The sequence below is a fragment of the Arachis hypogaea genome, chromosome 2 (genome assembly GCF_003086295.3).
Source record: "Arachis hypogaea cultivar Tifrunner chromosome 2, arahy.Tifrunner.gnm2.J5K5, whole genome shotgun sequence".
Lineage (NCBI taxonomy): Eukaryota > Viridiplantae > Streptophyta > Magnoliopsida > Fabales > Fabaceae > Arachis > Arachis hypogaea.
The window spans coordinates 15,073,192-15,087,106 of record NC_092037.1 but is presented as its reverse complement, the minus strand read 5'-3'; the positions used below and the strand labels follow the sequence as shown (position 1 = coordinate 15,087,106).

At 30.8% G+C, this 13,915-nt stretch overlaps 3 protein-coding genes across 3 annotated transcripts; 2 read left to right on the top strand and 1 right to left on the bottom strand.

The window, feature by feature from the left end:
• The first annotated feature begins 343 nt into the window (after positions 1-343).
• Positions 344-1,156, top strand: LOC112722156 (uncharacterized). Its single transcript, XM_025773127.1, has one exon. The coding sequence runs from the start codon at positions 344-346 to the stop codon at positions 1,154-1,156; it is 813 nt and encodes a 270-aa protein (XP_025628912.1).
• A 30-nt stretch (positions 1,157-1,186) lies between these two features.
• LOC114924642 (uncharacterized) lies at positions 1,187-1,951 on the top strand. The gene has a single exon (XM_029289880.1). It carries the CDS (start codon positions 1,187-1,189, stop codon positions 1,949-1,951), a length of 765 nt encoding a protein of 254 aa, XP_029145713.1.
• A 4,560-nt stretch (positions 1,952-6,511) lies between these two features.
• LOC112738980 (protein LIGHT-DEPENDENT SHORT HYPOCOTYLS 4) lies at positions 6,512-8,606 on the bottom strand. Its single transcript, XM_025788948.3, has 2 exons — positions 8,067-8,606; positions 6,512-7,164 (listed from the first exon to the last, which is right to left on the bottom strand). The coding sequence occupies exons 1-2, from the start codon at positions 8,369-8,371 to the stop codon at positions 6,720-6,722; spliced, it is 750 nt and encodes a 249-aa protein (XP_025644733.1). The 5' UTR covers positions 8,372-8,606; the 3' UTR covers positions 6,512-6,719.
• Positions 8,607-13,915: the final 5,309 nt, after the last annotated feature.

The following is a 13,915-nucleotide window of genomic DNA, read 5'->3' as shown; positions in this document are numbered from 1 at the left end:
CTGCCGGTGCCGGTGGTGGCTCTAGCTTTGGCACACAGTAGTACCCTCCTCATTTTTCATCTTTGGACTTGGATGCCATGAGGCAGCCGGGGGTACCTGGGGAGGCTGTAGGATTTGGCGCTAGAGATGCTGAAGGGTCAGTTGGTATGACAGAGTTTTAAGTTGGTCAGCAATTTCAGGATAAGGATGATGCCCTGTTAAGTGTGAAGACTTACAGCATCCGCCGAGGTGTACAGTACAAGGTTGTGGAGTCTGATTATCGCCGTTACATTGGCAAGTGTTCTGAGTTCGGGAATGGGTGCACATGGTTGATTCGGCTGAGTCTCCGGCAGCGCAAGGACATATGGGAGGTCAAACGGTACAATGGACCGCACACTTGTCCGCTAGCTCTATCTCCAGTGATCACAGGAGTTTAGATTATCATGTGATATCGGCATTCATTATGCCAATGGTTAGAGCTGATGCATCCGTTAGCATCAAGGTGCTCCTAAATGCGACTGCGTCGCACTACGGATTCAGGCCGACCTACAGGAGGGTCTGGATGGCGAAGCAGAAGGCTGTTGCGCTCATTTATGGTGACTGGGATGAGTCTTACAACGAGCTCCTACGGTGGGTGTTAGGAGTGCAGGTGACAATGCCTGGTTCTATTGCAGTTCTTCGGACTAGCCCTGTTCGAGTTGGGGGACAGCTGGACGAATCTCAGACTTATTTTGACAGACTGTTCTGGACTTTCCCACCATGTATCGAGGCATTTCATTATTGCAAGCCGTTGGTTAGTATTGATGGGACCCATCTCTATGGCAAGTATGGGGGTACTCTGCTTGTGGCGATTGCACAGGACGGAAACTCCAACATACTCCCTGTTGCATTCGCGCTAGTCGAGGGTGAGAATACTGAGTCTTGGTCATTTTTTCTCTCCCACCTCCGTCAGCACGTTACACCACAGCCAGGTCTGCTCGTTATCTCTGACAGGCATAACGACATCAAGGCCACCCTTGAGGCTCCCGACGGTGGCTGGCTACCTCCGGCTGCATACCGAGCTTTCTGCATTCGGCACATAGCAGCAAATTTCGCCCTCACCTTCAAGGGTAAAGACGCAAGGAGGCTTCTCGTGAACGCTGCCTATGCTAAGACGGAGGTCAAGTTCCATTACTAGTTTGATATTCTTCGCTCGGAAGATCCGGCGATGTGTGAATGGGCAAACCGGATTGAGTATTCATTGTGGACACAATATTGCGATGAGGGCCGAAGATTCGGTCACATGACGACAAATATATCTGAGTGTGTGAATTCAATCCTCAAGGGTGTGAGGAACCTTCCTGTATGCTCGTTGGTTAAAGCAACGTACGGTCGGTTGGCCGAACTTTTTGTTCGCAAGGAGAGAGAGGCGGAGGCCCAGCTGGGTACGGGACAACAATTCAGTCAACACCTTTTTAAATGTATCGAAGCCAACTTGAAGACGGCAAGGTGCTTCACAGTTACTTTGTATGACAGGGACAACTCGGAGTACACGGTCGCAGAGACCACTCGTACTGGTTCTTTCTCCCTTGGTAGCTACAGGGTGTCACTCGGATCTCAGACATGTGATTGCGGATACTTCCAGGCACTACATTTCCCTTGTCCGCACGCACTGGCATGCTGTGCTTACTCACGAGTCACTTGGCACTCCTATGTCCACCCAATCTATCGACTCAGTAACGTTTTTAGTGTTTATCAGATGGGATTCAGACCTCCAATCCCAGAGGATTTCTGGCCACCATATGATGGGCCGACGGTAATACCGGACCCGAACAAGAGGCGTGCAAGGGAGGGTCGTCCCAGGTCTACTCGGATTCGAACGAACATGGACGAGGCAGATCCAAACCGGCCTAAGAGATGCGGCTTATGCCGGCTCCCCGAACACACTCGTCGGAGCTGCCCACAGGTCGGAGGTAGCCAGGGAGGACAGTGATAGATGGGTAGGGTTGGTTTTGCGTTGTTTGATTTACTACTGTACTATGTTTTGAATTTTAGTTATGTAAGGTTAAAAAATTTCTTAGTTGCAAACGCTTTGTATGTCTGTTGTTTAAAGTAACGGAACTAATATAAATAAGCAAAGTAACAAGTAAAAGTGATTCGAATGAGCTTGGTTCCAACTCCTTATATAGGGAACTAACAAGTAATTCGAATCAACTTAATTCGAATTACCTTTCGAATCAACTTGTGAATAATTCGAATCAACATGATTTGAACTCTATTGAGTCACGTTTCCATACGACTCAATTCGATTTAGCCACCATTAATTCGAATCTACTTGATTCGAATTACATGCTTTTTATTTCAATGGTAATTCGAAACAAGATGTTTCGAATTACTTGCATTTGCAATTCGAATCGAGTTGATTCGAATTATATATATTTGCTCGTTGGTGGATTGCTGAAAAAATTTTGGTTTTGGCTGATTTGGGTAATAAAATTCTCCCATTGGTTTATTTTGGTGTTTTGCCCTTTTTTTAATTACAAGACTCTTTCCTTCATTGTGAGATTTCAAACAGACTATGTTGAATTATTAGCTAGTTCCTGATAATATGATCAAATGTTGGTAGGAATTTTGTCAAATTAGGTTTAATTAGTCATCAAATTTCTGGTAATATGATCATATGCCAGTTTGATCAGCATTTAAAAAATAAAAAATAAAAAAACAATTATATATATATTAATGACTGGAGAGATTGTTGGCTATTTGGATTTCATAATTAAAGTGTGTATAGGTTGGAGGCATTTTTGTGAGAGTTGCTTGTTAAGGAGCATGCAATGTATACAAAGTGGAAGCTAGCTAGGTTTGTTGGAATAATCATTTGAGAATCCGCCACTAAAAAAATGATAAAACAAGTGGACCTCAAATCTAGTACGATGTTTACAGCATCAACCTAGTGATCAATAAACAAATTAATGATGACATACTAAAGCTAATGCTTTAGTTGTATAGTTCTTAATTTACTAAATATAAGGGAGGGTCCAGCGACACAACATCGATTTTTTAAAAGTATATATGTGTACACCGCCTAAAGTCTAACTTCATGAAATATATAATATAACTAAATAATACAGCTAAATTATTAGAGCAAGGAATAGATCCTCTTCTATATCTCAGTGGTAGTCTCATACCCCACACTAGAATCACTAAAGAGGGTGAGGGGGGAAAACATATATATAATTTGTTTTAATTAGTGTTTGAAAACTGTTTTTAGGACTTAAATATAGAGTTAGTAAATATAAAAATTTGTTTGATAACTAGAATAAGTATAAGAATACAATTTTTCTATTTTAGGTTATTTTTCCTTTTGAACAATTAAAAATACTACCAAAAGTTTTGAATTTAGCAATAATTTTTTAGTGACGGATCTAGTTTGATATTAGTTTAGTGACTATGATTGAAAATCAGTCGCTATTTATAATTTAGTGACCAAGATTTTAGAAATAACCACCAAAATCAGTGACTAAATTAATTACTATTTCGATAATTTTTTGTTAGATAATACCAAAAGAAAAATTATTTTCGTTTTGGTCTTCGATATGTAGTCACTCTATCTATATTGAGTCATATATGGCATTCTCGTCTTGGGGAAATTAAGTTAATTACAATAAGTGCCTCTTCATGAATAGAGGGATTCCGGAAAATCCTTACTTTTTTTAGCCAAAGTAAAACAATCTTAAGGGGAAGTGACAAGTGAGATTACCCAAATTTAATCATATTTTATCAAACAGATTTGCCCCTCTCAATTAATTATTAATAAAATTTTCTTATGCCATTGACGATTTGTCTATGCGCTTTGTAATCTATCACTTTTATTTTTCCCCTTTTATTCATTATGAACCTTTTTATATTATTCTCTTACCTGCTAAGACAAGTTAGCCTAATCAGCTTTAAGGTGTTTTCTTTTTTTCTTAATATTTTTTATCTATTATGTTAAAGATTAATTTATTATAGATTAAATTCTATTTAAATATAATAATAAATTACTATATATACAAAATAAAATTTAAAGTCTCCACCAATACTTATTTAAACGAACTAATATGTCACTAGACCAAACTCAAATTGATTTTCAACTTGAAAAAACTAATTAGACATAATTGGCGCTTTCTTGTCCTTGATTTCTTCTAACCAAGGGCAAACTTTAAGCATACCTAAATGTTATGTACATTCAAAGGTGAGTGGTTTGATTGAAGAGTTTCCTCTTTTAGTGGGACAAATAACCTAATTGCAACGGAAACAACAAGCTAGTTAATGACGTATTATGACCTTGAGAGAAATTTTGATTAATTAGATTTAGAAGTCTTCAAAAAGCAGATGAAATTAATTAATTATTACTAATTTTATTAATTGGATTATTTAGAAATCCTCCGATCCTAAAGATAATAATAATAATAATAATAATAATAATAATAATAATAATAATAATAATAATAATAATAATAATAATAATAATAATAATAATAATAGAAAACCAATTGTTAATTAACCGATATTAATTTTAATTATGAAACTTATTTTTCTGAAGATATAAAATTTAAATTTTATGCTACACAACATATTTTTTTAAAAACTAGCTGATATTAATTGAAAAACTAAATTTTTTAATATTACTCTAATAATAATAATAATAATAATAATAATAATAATAATAATAATAATAATAATAATAATTTTTAATAAGATTTTAAAGTCTTCAAAAATCAGATGAGATTAATTAATAATTGATTATTATTATTATTATTATTAATTTTTATTAATTGGATTATTCGGAAATCCTCCTACCCTAAAACAAATAATAATAATAATAATAATAATAATAATAATAATAATAATAATAATAATAATAATAGTTTAATTTTGTAGGAATTAATTAATACATTGTCTGCCATTAGATTTTTCCTTTTTTCGTCATTTCCCTTCACAGTTGAAATGACAGCACTATACTGCCTATAGAAGCCAGTATCATCAATCAAATTGACCAGGTTAACGGTCAGCAGTTAGTATTGATTGAACAAAAGAAAACCTAATAAAAAATAAAATAAAAAATCAACAAATAAAGAAAAATAAATAAAATTGTCAGAATGAAACAGAAACTTACTATGATTAATCATTCTTTCCCCACACAAAAAACACAATTTGAGGAGACAGTGAAGCAGTAAAAGGTGACAACTTGGAAACAAAAAAAAGAAGGAACAAGTTAAGAAAAAGACTACTAGTCTAATTTAGTTAGTGGACATGGAACCACAATTAATGAACATAATTATGTGACCACAACAGTCCATAATAATGCAAATAATGTAGTAGACAAAGAACATGTACGGAAATATATTGACCTATCTATCTGCACATCTTCAAACAACTATTTGGGGCATTCAATTGCTTCCACAAGTGAAATAATTAATTCAATTTGAACAATATCAAGAAAATTATAGATTGGTTTTAATTTGATAGCACCGTCCTTCTTTTAGGCCCTAATTTAGAGACTCATTGAAAGTATACTAAGTCACTAGTTTTAGTTTTTTTTTTTTTTTCTTTTGGTGACTAGTCAGTAGTCACTAGTTTTAGTTTAGTCTTTAGTAATCTGTTATAAATATTAAGCAATAACGTTTATTTAAATTTGGGAAATTTGTTAGACATATTAAATCTTTTAGAAACTAAATTGTTAGTATTTTTTTAAAAGAAGTAAACCGATAGTTTACTCATAAAAGTAAATTTTAAAATATTTAGTAAAAAAAAGTAAAAATTTATCTTATTTAATATTTAATTTTTTAAAAATAATTAATAAATACTAAATAAGATAGATTATGAATTTTTTTTTCTCCACAGTATTAGAAATTAGGTCTTAATTGTAAGAATGATTGAAGGCTTAATAGTAATCTGGAAATTAGGCTTGACATAGATGATGATGATGGTGATAGAGTTGGTGGTTTAGGCTCCTTTAATTTTCTCATCACATGGAACATTAGAAGAAGAACCTCTTCTACGTTCATTGATTTCATTTCATATTCATTCATTCACTCTCACCATCACTTTTCAGGTACTCTCACTAGTAGTCTACTTACCAGTACCACACACTGTTCTTCCTTAAAAGCAGATTCATCATCATAATTCATAGCCCCAAACACAAGCTAATAAAGATCTCAATCAGTCAATCTCTCTCTCTCTCTTTAACCTTTTGTTTCTGCCACAACAAAACAACATACATACACAAACAACAACAATAACAGTCTATATGGAATAATATTTTTACGGAAATATGTAAGATATTTTTTCAGTATTCTAATAATTTTAGTCGTAGATCTTAATTATATATATTTTATAATTGAGATTAATAACTAAAATTACCGAAACACCGTATTTTGAATAAGTTAAAAGTCAAATTAAAAAAGAAAACTAAAATAAAGGGAAAAAAATAAAAACAAAAGTAAACCCTAAACATGCTGACCTAGCTAGTATCACTGAGATCAAGGGATGAAAGAGAGGGATCAAGAGGTTTTATCATAAAATTTGCTTCTTTTTTTTTTTTTTTTTTTTGATAATTGAAAAATGCTTGAACTGTTCGAATTAGAGAGAAAAACAAAGAGCAGATGATAATTTAGATAGAAGGCAAGCCTTATAGAAGAGGCTTCAACGAAGGCGCGCTTCACAGCAAAGATCAGAGTACATTACATTACACGAGAAATCAAACAGATATAGAGGCCTTATTGGGTTGCACCTGGAGGCGGAAGCTGATGATGATGATGGTGGTGATGATGATGATGATGATTTAAAAGCGGCATCAACGGCATAGCCATTGACAGAGTTTGTTGTTGCTGCTGCTGTTGGTGTTGGTGTTGGTGGTGGTTATGGTGGTTATGTTGCTGAGGTGGACGCTTGCGCTTCTTCTTCTCATAACTGATTCCTCTGGCTTTGGACTGAAGATCTCGAACTTCGCGAAGGTAAAGTCTAACGGCCCTTGCACCGAACGGGTTGGCTTCAGGCTTCCCTCCGTTCTCCTCAAAAGCTGCCCTAAGACGGCCGATGAGAGCATCAAGACTTCCCCAAGCTTGCCTGAGTGGGCATGGACATGGCGCCGGCGGGTTTGGGTGCCCGTAAAATGGACAGATTGGTGTGTGAACCTTTGTCTTTCCAAATTGGTCCAAGTACCTGAAATATTCATATCATATCAAATCAAATCAATTCAACACTAGCCCTCCCTTTCTATATCTTTTCTAGTCATATAATATCAAACTTTTATAATCATAATCTAGGGAAGCAAGTATCAAAGTTTTGAATATTGTAACCAAGTTGGGTTGGTCTAGTGGTTAGCTCACTAGTCCGCTTAAGCAAGTGTCGGGGGTTCGAATCCCGCCTTGTGCATGCAGCAACCCATTGGCCAGCGGCAAACCCTTAAATAGAGCTCAGTACCGCGGCGGATTAGTCCTTGGCCTGCCGGGCTGGGGGATACCATGAGAAACCAAAAAAAAAAAAAAAGTTTTGAATATTGTCTTTTGCATGTACTAAGACGATAAATTTTTTAATAGGATTTCGATCCGCAACAGATTAATTATTAACTTTTCGATTTGGGATACCGTGGAAACCAAAACTTTTATAATCATAAAATTTATTATTAATTTTTTGTTATTTCATTCTTAATCATCGTGTGCCTTTTTTTATTTTCCTGGTAATTTTTTTTAAATATTCATAGTACATATGATAAAACCATAGAAAAACTGAAATTAGCCAAATTTGAGGAATTATTTTTAATAAAAGAAGTAAAATTAAGGGAAAGCTATGAACTAAGAAGGTTCGTTTTTGGTTTTCAAGACTTAGAAATTGTATGTTGTCTATTGAACTGTTTTTAGGAACTTTTGTACCATTCCTTGGTCAAAAACTTATATTCCAATCATGTATGTAAATTTCTTCTTTTCTTGTCTCTCTCCAAAGTCCAAAAATCCAAACACGTTAAACAAAAAAATAATAAAAATTGCAGGGAGAGAGAGAGAGAGAGAGGTGCATGGTTAATTAAGAAGAAGAGGGTGTTAATATTAATATATATAATAATATACCTTAGAAATTCAAGAACATGTGCACCGCTGCACCTAGAGAGGGACAAAGGGGGTCGGTGATTCTTCAGATACTGGCCAAACGTGTTCCAGTCACGCCTCTTCTGATTCTCATACCTGCTGCTGCTTGTGCTCGTCGTGGTGGTGGTTGTGCTGGAAGAGCCACCGCCGGAAGGGGAAGAACCACCACCACCAACAACTATGCTGCTGCTATTGTTGGTATTGTTGCTGATTATGTTTCTGTTTATGTTGTTGGTGTTATTGTCAGAGTTACATGACTCCATGAACTCCTGAATTGATGAATCCATAATATCCAACAACAGGGAGGGTCTAATTTCTTTGTTTTTTTGACTTTTTGTCTATTGAATTTGATGCAATAATACTACTTAACCTGGGTTCATTGTTCTTGGTCTTTTATTTTGTGTTCTAGGGTTCCTATTTAAGACAAGACAGTGACCAGAGTGAGGTGAGGGAAGAGGGGAGGGGTATAGAAGCAGAAAAGTAAGTGAGAGAGAAAGAGAGAGATGTAAAATGAGTGGAGATAAGATGAGATGAAGGTTACTATACTTATAATTAGGGTAACAGTGGGGGAGCAGTATATAGTTTCAATGTTTACTCTCCTATACAATTTTTTTAGTTTAATTTTGATGTATTTATAGTGTAATATCCAGACGGATAATTATATTTTCATATGATTAATGTAAAAGAGAATTATTTTTATTAATATAATATTATAATTAAATCTACTAATGAAATTAAATTATTTTTTTATTATTGTTAGGGTAAATAATAAAAAACACTTTTTTTCTTTCAGTAATTAGTGACACTTAGACTCTCAGATGAAAGCAAGACCATATAAGATATGATCTAATACCAAGTACATAAAATATAACTAGTTATGAAACTTATGATAAAAAATATTTTATTAGAGATATAATTATTTATATTTTTTTATTAATTTAAATAAAAAAATAATTTTATAATATAATATTAAAATTTTTATAACTAAAAAAATCTAAAATTTAATTCTTATTCAATTTTAAAAGGAAAAAAAAAGAATTTTTAGTATAAGGTACAAACAAAAAGAAAAACAAAATTGATGTAGGATTCACATAAACTAAAAAAAACGTATTAGAGATATAATTATTTATGTATTTTTTATTGAATTAATTTTTTTTATAAAAGTAATTTCATGACATCTTTTAAGACAAGAACTAAGAAATTTAAATCAGTTTTAATAGAAAAAATAAAATAAAAATGAGAGAAAAAAATAAAACTCTAAATTGGTTCTATCAATTTTTGTATGGGGCAAATTAGTCTAGTCTTAAGAAAAATATTGACAAATTATGTTTTAATATTTTAGAATATTAGTCAAATTAATCTCTTATTTTTTTAAAATTTCAAATAATTTAATCTCTTAACAATAATAGTATTTTTAGAAAAAGTTAAAGCTTGATTTGTTATTTTTTTAAATATTAAAGATAATTTGTATTTTCATTTTATGAAAGACCATTTTTGTTCAATGTTATAAAAAATTAAAAATTAATTTGTTAATTTTAATTTTAGAGTATATATCTAAACAGATTCTTAAGAAATTTTGTGTCGGACATTTTTGTCTCAAAAAAAACTTTATTACATTGAAGTTTTTGAATTTTATAAAAATAAAACATATAAATTCTTCCGTCACACTTTTGAAGATATATTTATCCAAATAAAAACAATAAGTTTAAACTAAGATATAGATTTATATATATTTTATTTTTGTAAAGTTCAAGAACCTCAATGTAATAAAAAAAATTTATGAACAAAAATGTATAACGCAAAATTTTTTAAGAATCTATTTGAGTATATACTCTTAATTTTAATAAAAATAAGTTATCTAATAAAAAAATTTGTTAACAACGAATTTTGGACAATGCTAAAAAGATATATACTTTTCTCATTATTGGATGGATATGAGTTTTGCGTGAAGTAAATTTTGCACTCTTAGAATATATTTAAATTAAAGTTAAAATATAATGATAGAAAAATACATACATATACAGGTGTAAATAATTACTTTTTTTTTATTCGTTTAAGTAAGTATTAAAATTTAAATTTTGTCTAATATACGTACTAACTCATTAATTAAATTACAATAAATTCTTAAATAAAAATCAAATCTACTACAGATAAATTATTAATCTGTCGAAAAAGAAATACATACATGTATCTAAAACTAAAAATAAATACAAGAAATACGATGCTAGACACGCATTTTTGTGCAATTTTTTTATTCTAAAACAATTATCAAATATAACCTTTCATAATATTGAAATAATATATCGATTTATTAACTGTGTATAATACAAAACAATATATTATATATACACACCAACATTATAAAGTGGATATATAATTAAAATTTTCTTTTAATATTTTTAAAATAGTCATGTTTTAGTCATTTTAATCGTTTGTATTAAATTGATTGATATATAGGGTTTTTATTTTATTTTGGAAGAGAGAGAAAATGAGGAGAAAAAAGTGGAATAGACCTCCAAATGGTGAAGCAAAGGACTATTTTATTTTTATGATGCGTTTGAGGATTTGATTAGATTGATGGAAGGGTGACTGCCATGGACTGTTCCTCTCCATTTGCAGTGTGTAGTGTAAAAATTGAGCAATACTAGAAAGCTACTAATAATAACTATATAAGAACTCATGGGTCAGTCTTGTTTTTACCCTTTATTTCCTTTTATTTATTTTTTATTTTTTGTTTTTATTTTTTTATTTTTTTAAACCATGAGATATTGCTCCAAAGGGATTTTGGATTTAGTTTTGGTTTTCCCTTAAAAGGGTGGTGCAGACTCAAACTTTCATCGCCAGTTATATTAATGGTTACATTAATATTCCTTCTTAAGTTGGTAGGTGGACATGGAAAAAGGGAAATGGTAGGGCTTTTGATGGAAATTTAGAAGGAAGAATTAAGAAGTGGTACAGTGCACTGTTAAGGGTAAAAAAATAATTTCTGGTAATTGCATTATATATTAATTCCTGATTCTTGACACTATTGTTTGAATGACAGTTCCTTTCAAATTTACCATAATGCCCCTGCAATTTTTTTTCTTTTAAAAGAGAAAAGTTAAATTGATGCATTCAGGTTTTGTCTACATCTTTATCATATTCGATATGAATCAAAGATAGATAAATGAAACTATCACGATTCGTGAGAAAAATTTTTTTGAAAAGAATAAGCAGAAATGGGCCTGTAGGATTCTCCTCAGAGTAATAATGGATTAGGAAAATTTTTAAATGTTTCTAAAACTTGTCGAGTAATTTAAATGGTTGATTTTAATTAATATATTATATATTTTTTATAATTAAAATTAACGATTAAAATTATTAGATTATGAATATTTTAAAAATATTTAAAATTTTTTTTAATATTGTTAGATAAATAAATCATTACTCAATTAAATTTATAATCAAATGTCTTGATAAAAAATAAAAAAAAAATGAAATACACTTAAATTTTTTTTTTATGTTCTTTTATGTTTTTTTTTCTTTCTTTTTTCTCTTATTCTTATTCTTCTTCCTCTTCAATCTTCTTCTTTTGTAGGTAATTTGCTGGTTTATTTTTTTATTTTTTTCCTTTTTTTTTACATTTTTTTATTTTTCTTTTTCTCCCTTACTCCTTTCTTCTTTTTCCTTTTCTTCATGTTCAGTTTTATATTTTTTTCTGTATTGTTCTAAGACATTTTTTATGTCCTTTTTAATTTCTGTGGTTGATTACCAAAAAATGGTGTTGATTTTTTTAAAAAAAAAATAATTTTTAGAGCCTTAGTTAAAAAAGATACATACATATTCTCCTAACATTTTTCATTATCTGCATGCCAACTAGAAAAAGAAAAAAAAAAGTATAACAAAGGGTTTAGTTTATTTCATGATTTTTTGGAATAAAGATCATTTTTATTTATTAATAATAATGATAAAATACAGAAAATATTATCGGAGTATGTAATGACATCCTAGATCTAAAAATAAATTAATTAAGAAAATCAAACTCCAAAAATAGAAAAAAAATTATTATTTATTTTTTACTGATTACAAAGAGAAATTTAAACTACAATAAATCCAAATAACAACGAAAAAAGTTAATTACTGACTTAAGGCTCGTTTGATAAAATTTTTACGAAAATAGTTTATTAAACCTCACTTTTGAGAGATATCGCTTTTAAAATATTGTAGTATATATGTTTGCTGAATCAAAAAAAAATTAATAACTACAAGCAACAATAATTTTATTTAATTAAAAAACATAAAAAAAACTTTAAAAAGATCATAATAAATATAAACATAAGAATAAATTTAAATATTTATTAATTTAAAAATATTATAAGTATTTTAAAAGTATCTTTAACTTTTTAAAATTATAAATACAAACACATAATTTTATAAATTTATCCAATAAAAAACGGGATATTTTTGCTTAATATAAACACAAATACTGTAAAAAAATTACCAAACCAAGCTTCAAACTAACCATGCAATATAGATAATAATTCTTTGTATCAAGGTCAAGATGAAAGAGAGCTTATTGATATCAACCAACAACAGCTAGATTTGTCAACAACGGATTCTATTATTTGCATCGTTGTTCTTATTTGCATATTTTTGCCATGGCAAAAATATTACTTGCGATGGGCGGGGGTTTTGTGAAATTTCTACAGGGATGGGAAATTGATATTATTCAAGAATATTCATATGTATTTATTTTTTGCATAGGAAGGAATTAAATGGGACTTGTGACGAAAATAAAATAGAAATAAGAGATATTTTTTTAAACACAAGAAAGGAATATACATCTGCTTTATGGATACTTATTGTCAATTTTAGGATACAATATTACTTTTTGACCATGTTTGATGTGTGTATTCTGAAATGTAACTAATTAATTAATGATACTACATACTACATACATTATTACATCGTAAATGCTATTCTACCATCTCTAAAATAATATGTAAGTTATCTTCTCTGATGTGTCATATTTTAATTGGGTGTTTATTTTAACTTGAGTTACCTTCTCCACTTCGTTGCGCCTCCCAAGCATCACCGTCTCATTGGTATTTCGTTTTCTCTTCTCAAATCATTCTTTTAGAAAAGGTACTCCAACTCTCTCTAATTGCGTTTACTCCTCCCCACTCTTTCGTCGTTCTCATTATGCCTCCCAAGCATCACGGTCTCGATGGGTATCTTATCTTATCTTCCCAAATCATTCTTCCAGAAAAGGTACTCCAACTCTCTCTAATTGCGTTTACTCTTCCCCATTGTACTCCTTCATCGTCGTCGTTACGCCTCCCAAGCATCACCGTCTCATTGGGTGTCTTGTTTTCTCTGTCCAAATTATTCTTTCATAAAAGGTATTTCAACTCTCTCTAATTGCGTTTACTCCTTCCCACTCTTTTGTCGTCATCGTTGTGTCTCCTAAATATCACCTTCTTATTGGCCGTCACCGTCTTCCAAGATATTATTAACTCTCATGAGATTAAGGTAACTCAAGTTAAAACAAACACCTAATTAAAATATGACATATTAGAGAAGGTAACTTACATGTTACTTTAAAGAGGGTAAGATAGCATTCACCTTATTACATATAATAATTGGTTTCAATTTTCACACTACACTAAATATAAATTATATATATAAAATGAATTAATATTCAAATTAATTTTTAAAAGATAAGATATTCTTTAAATTTATATTTGAAATTTTTTTCAATCAAATTGGTCCTTTACAATTACTAATTAATTATATTTGTCTTCTGATCACTTCACTAATAGGCTTTTTTTTAAAGAATGATGTAGTAAAAT

What these genes read in the sequence shown, in the direction of transcription:
- LOC112738980 (XM_025788948.3), bottom strand. Translation starts at nt 8,371, where the DNA reads ATGGATTCATCAATTCAGGAGTTCATGGAGTCATGTAACTCTGACAAT. An exon ending in CATGTTCTTGAATTTCTAAG is followed by an intron (nt 7,165 to 8,066) that starts GTATATTATTAT and finishes TGAATATTTCAG; the next exon opens with GTACTTGGACCAATTTGGAA.
- LOC114924642 (XM_029289880.1), top strand. Translation starts at nt 1,187, where the DNA reads ATGTGTGAATGGGCAAACCGGATTGAGTATTCATTGTGGACACAATAT.
- LOC112722156 (XM_025773127.1), top strand. Translation starts at nt 344, where the DNA reads ATGGGAGGTCAAACGGTACAATGGACCGCACACTTGTCCGCTAGCTCT.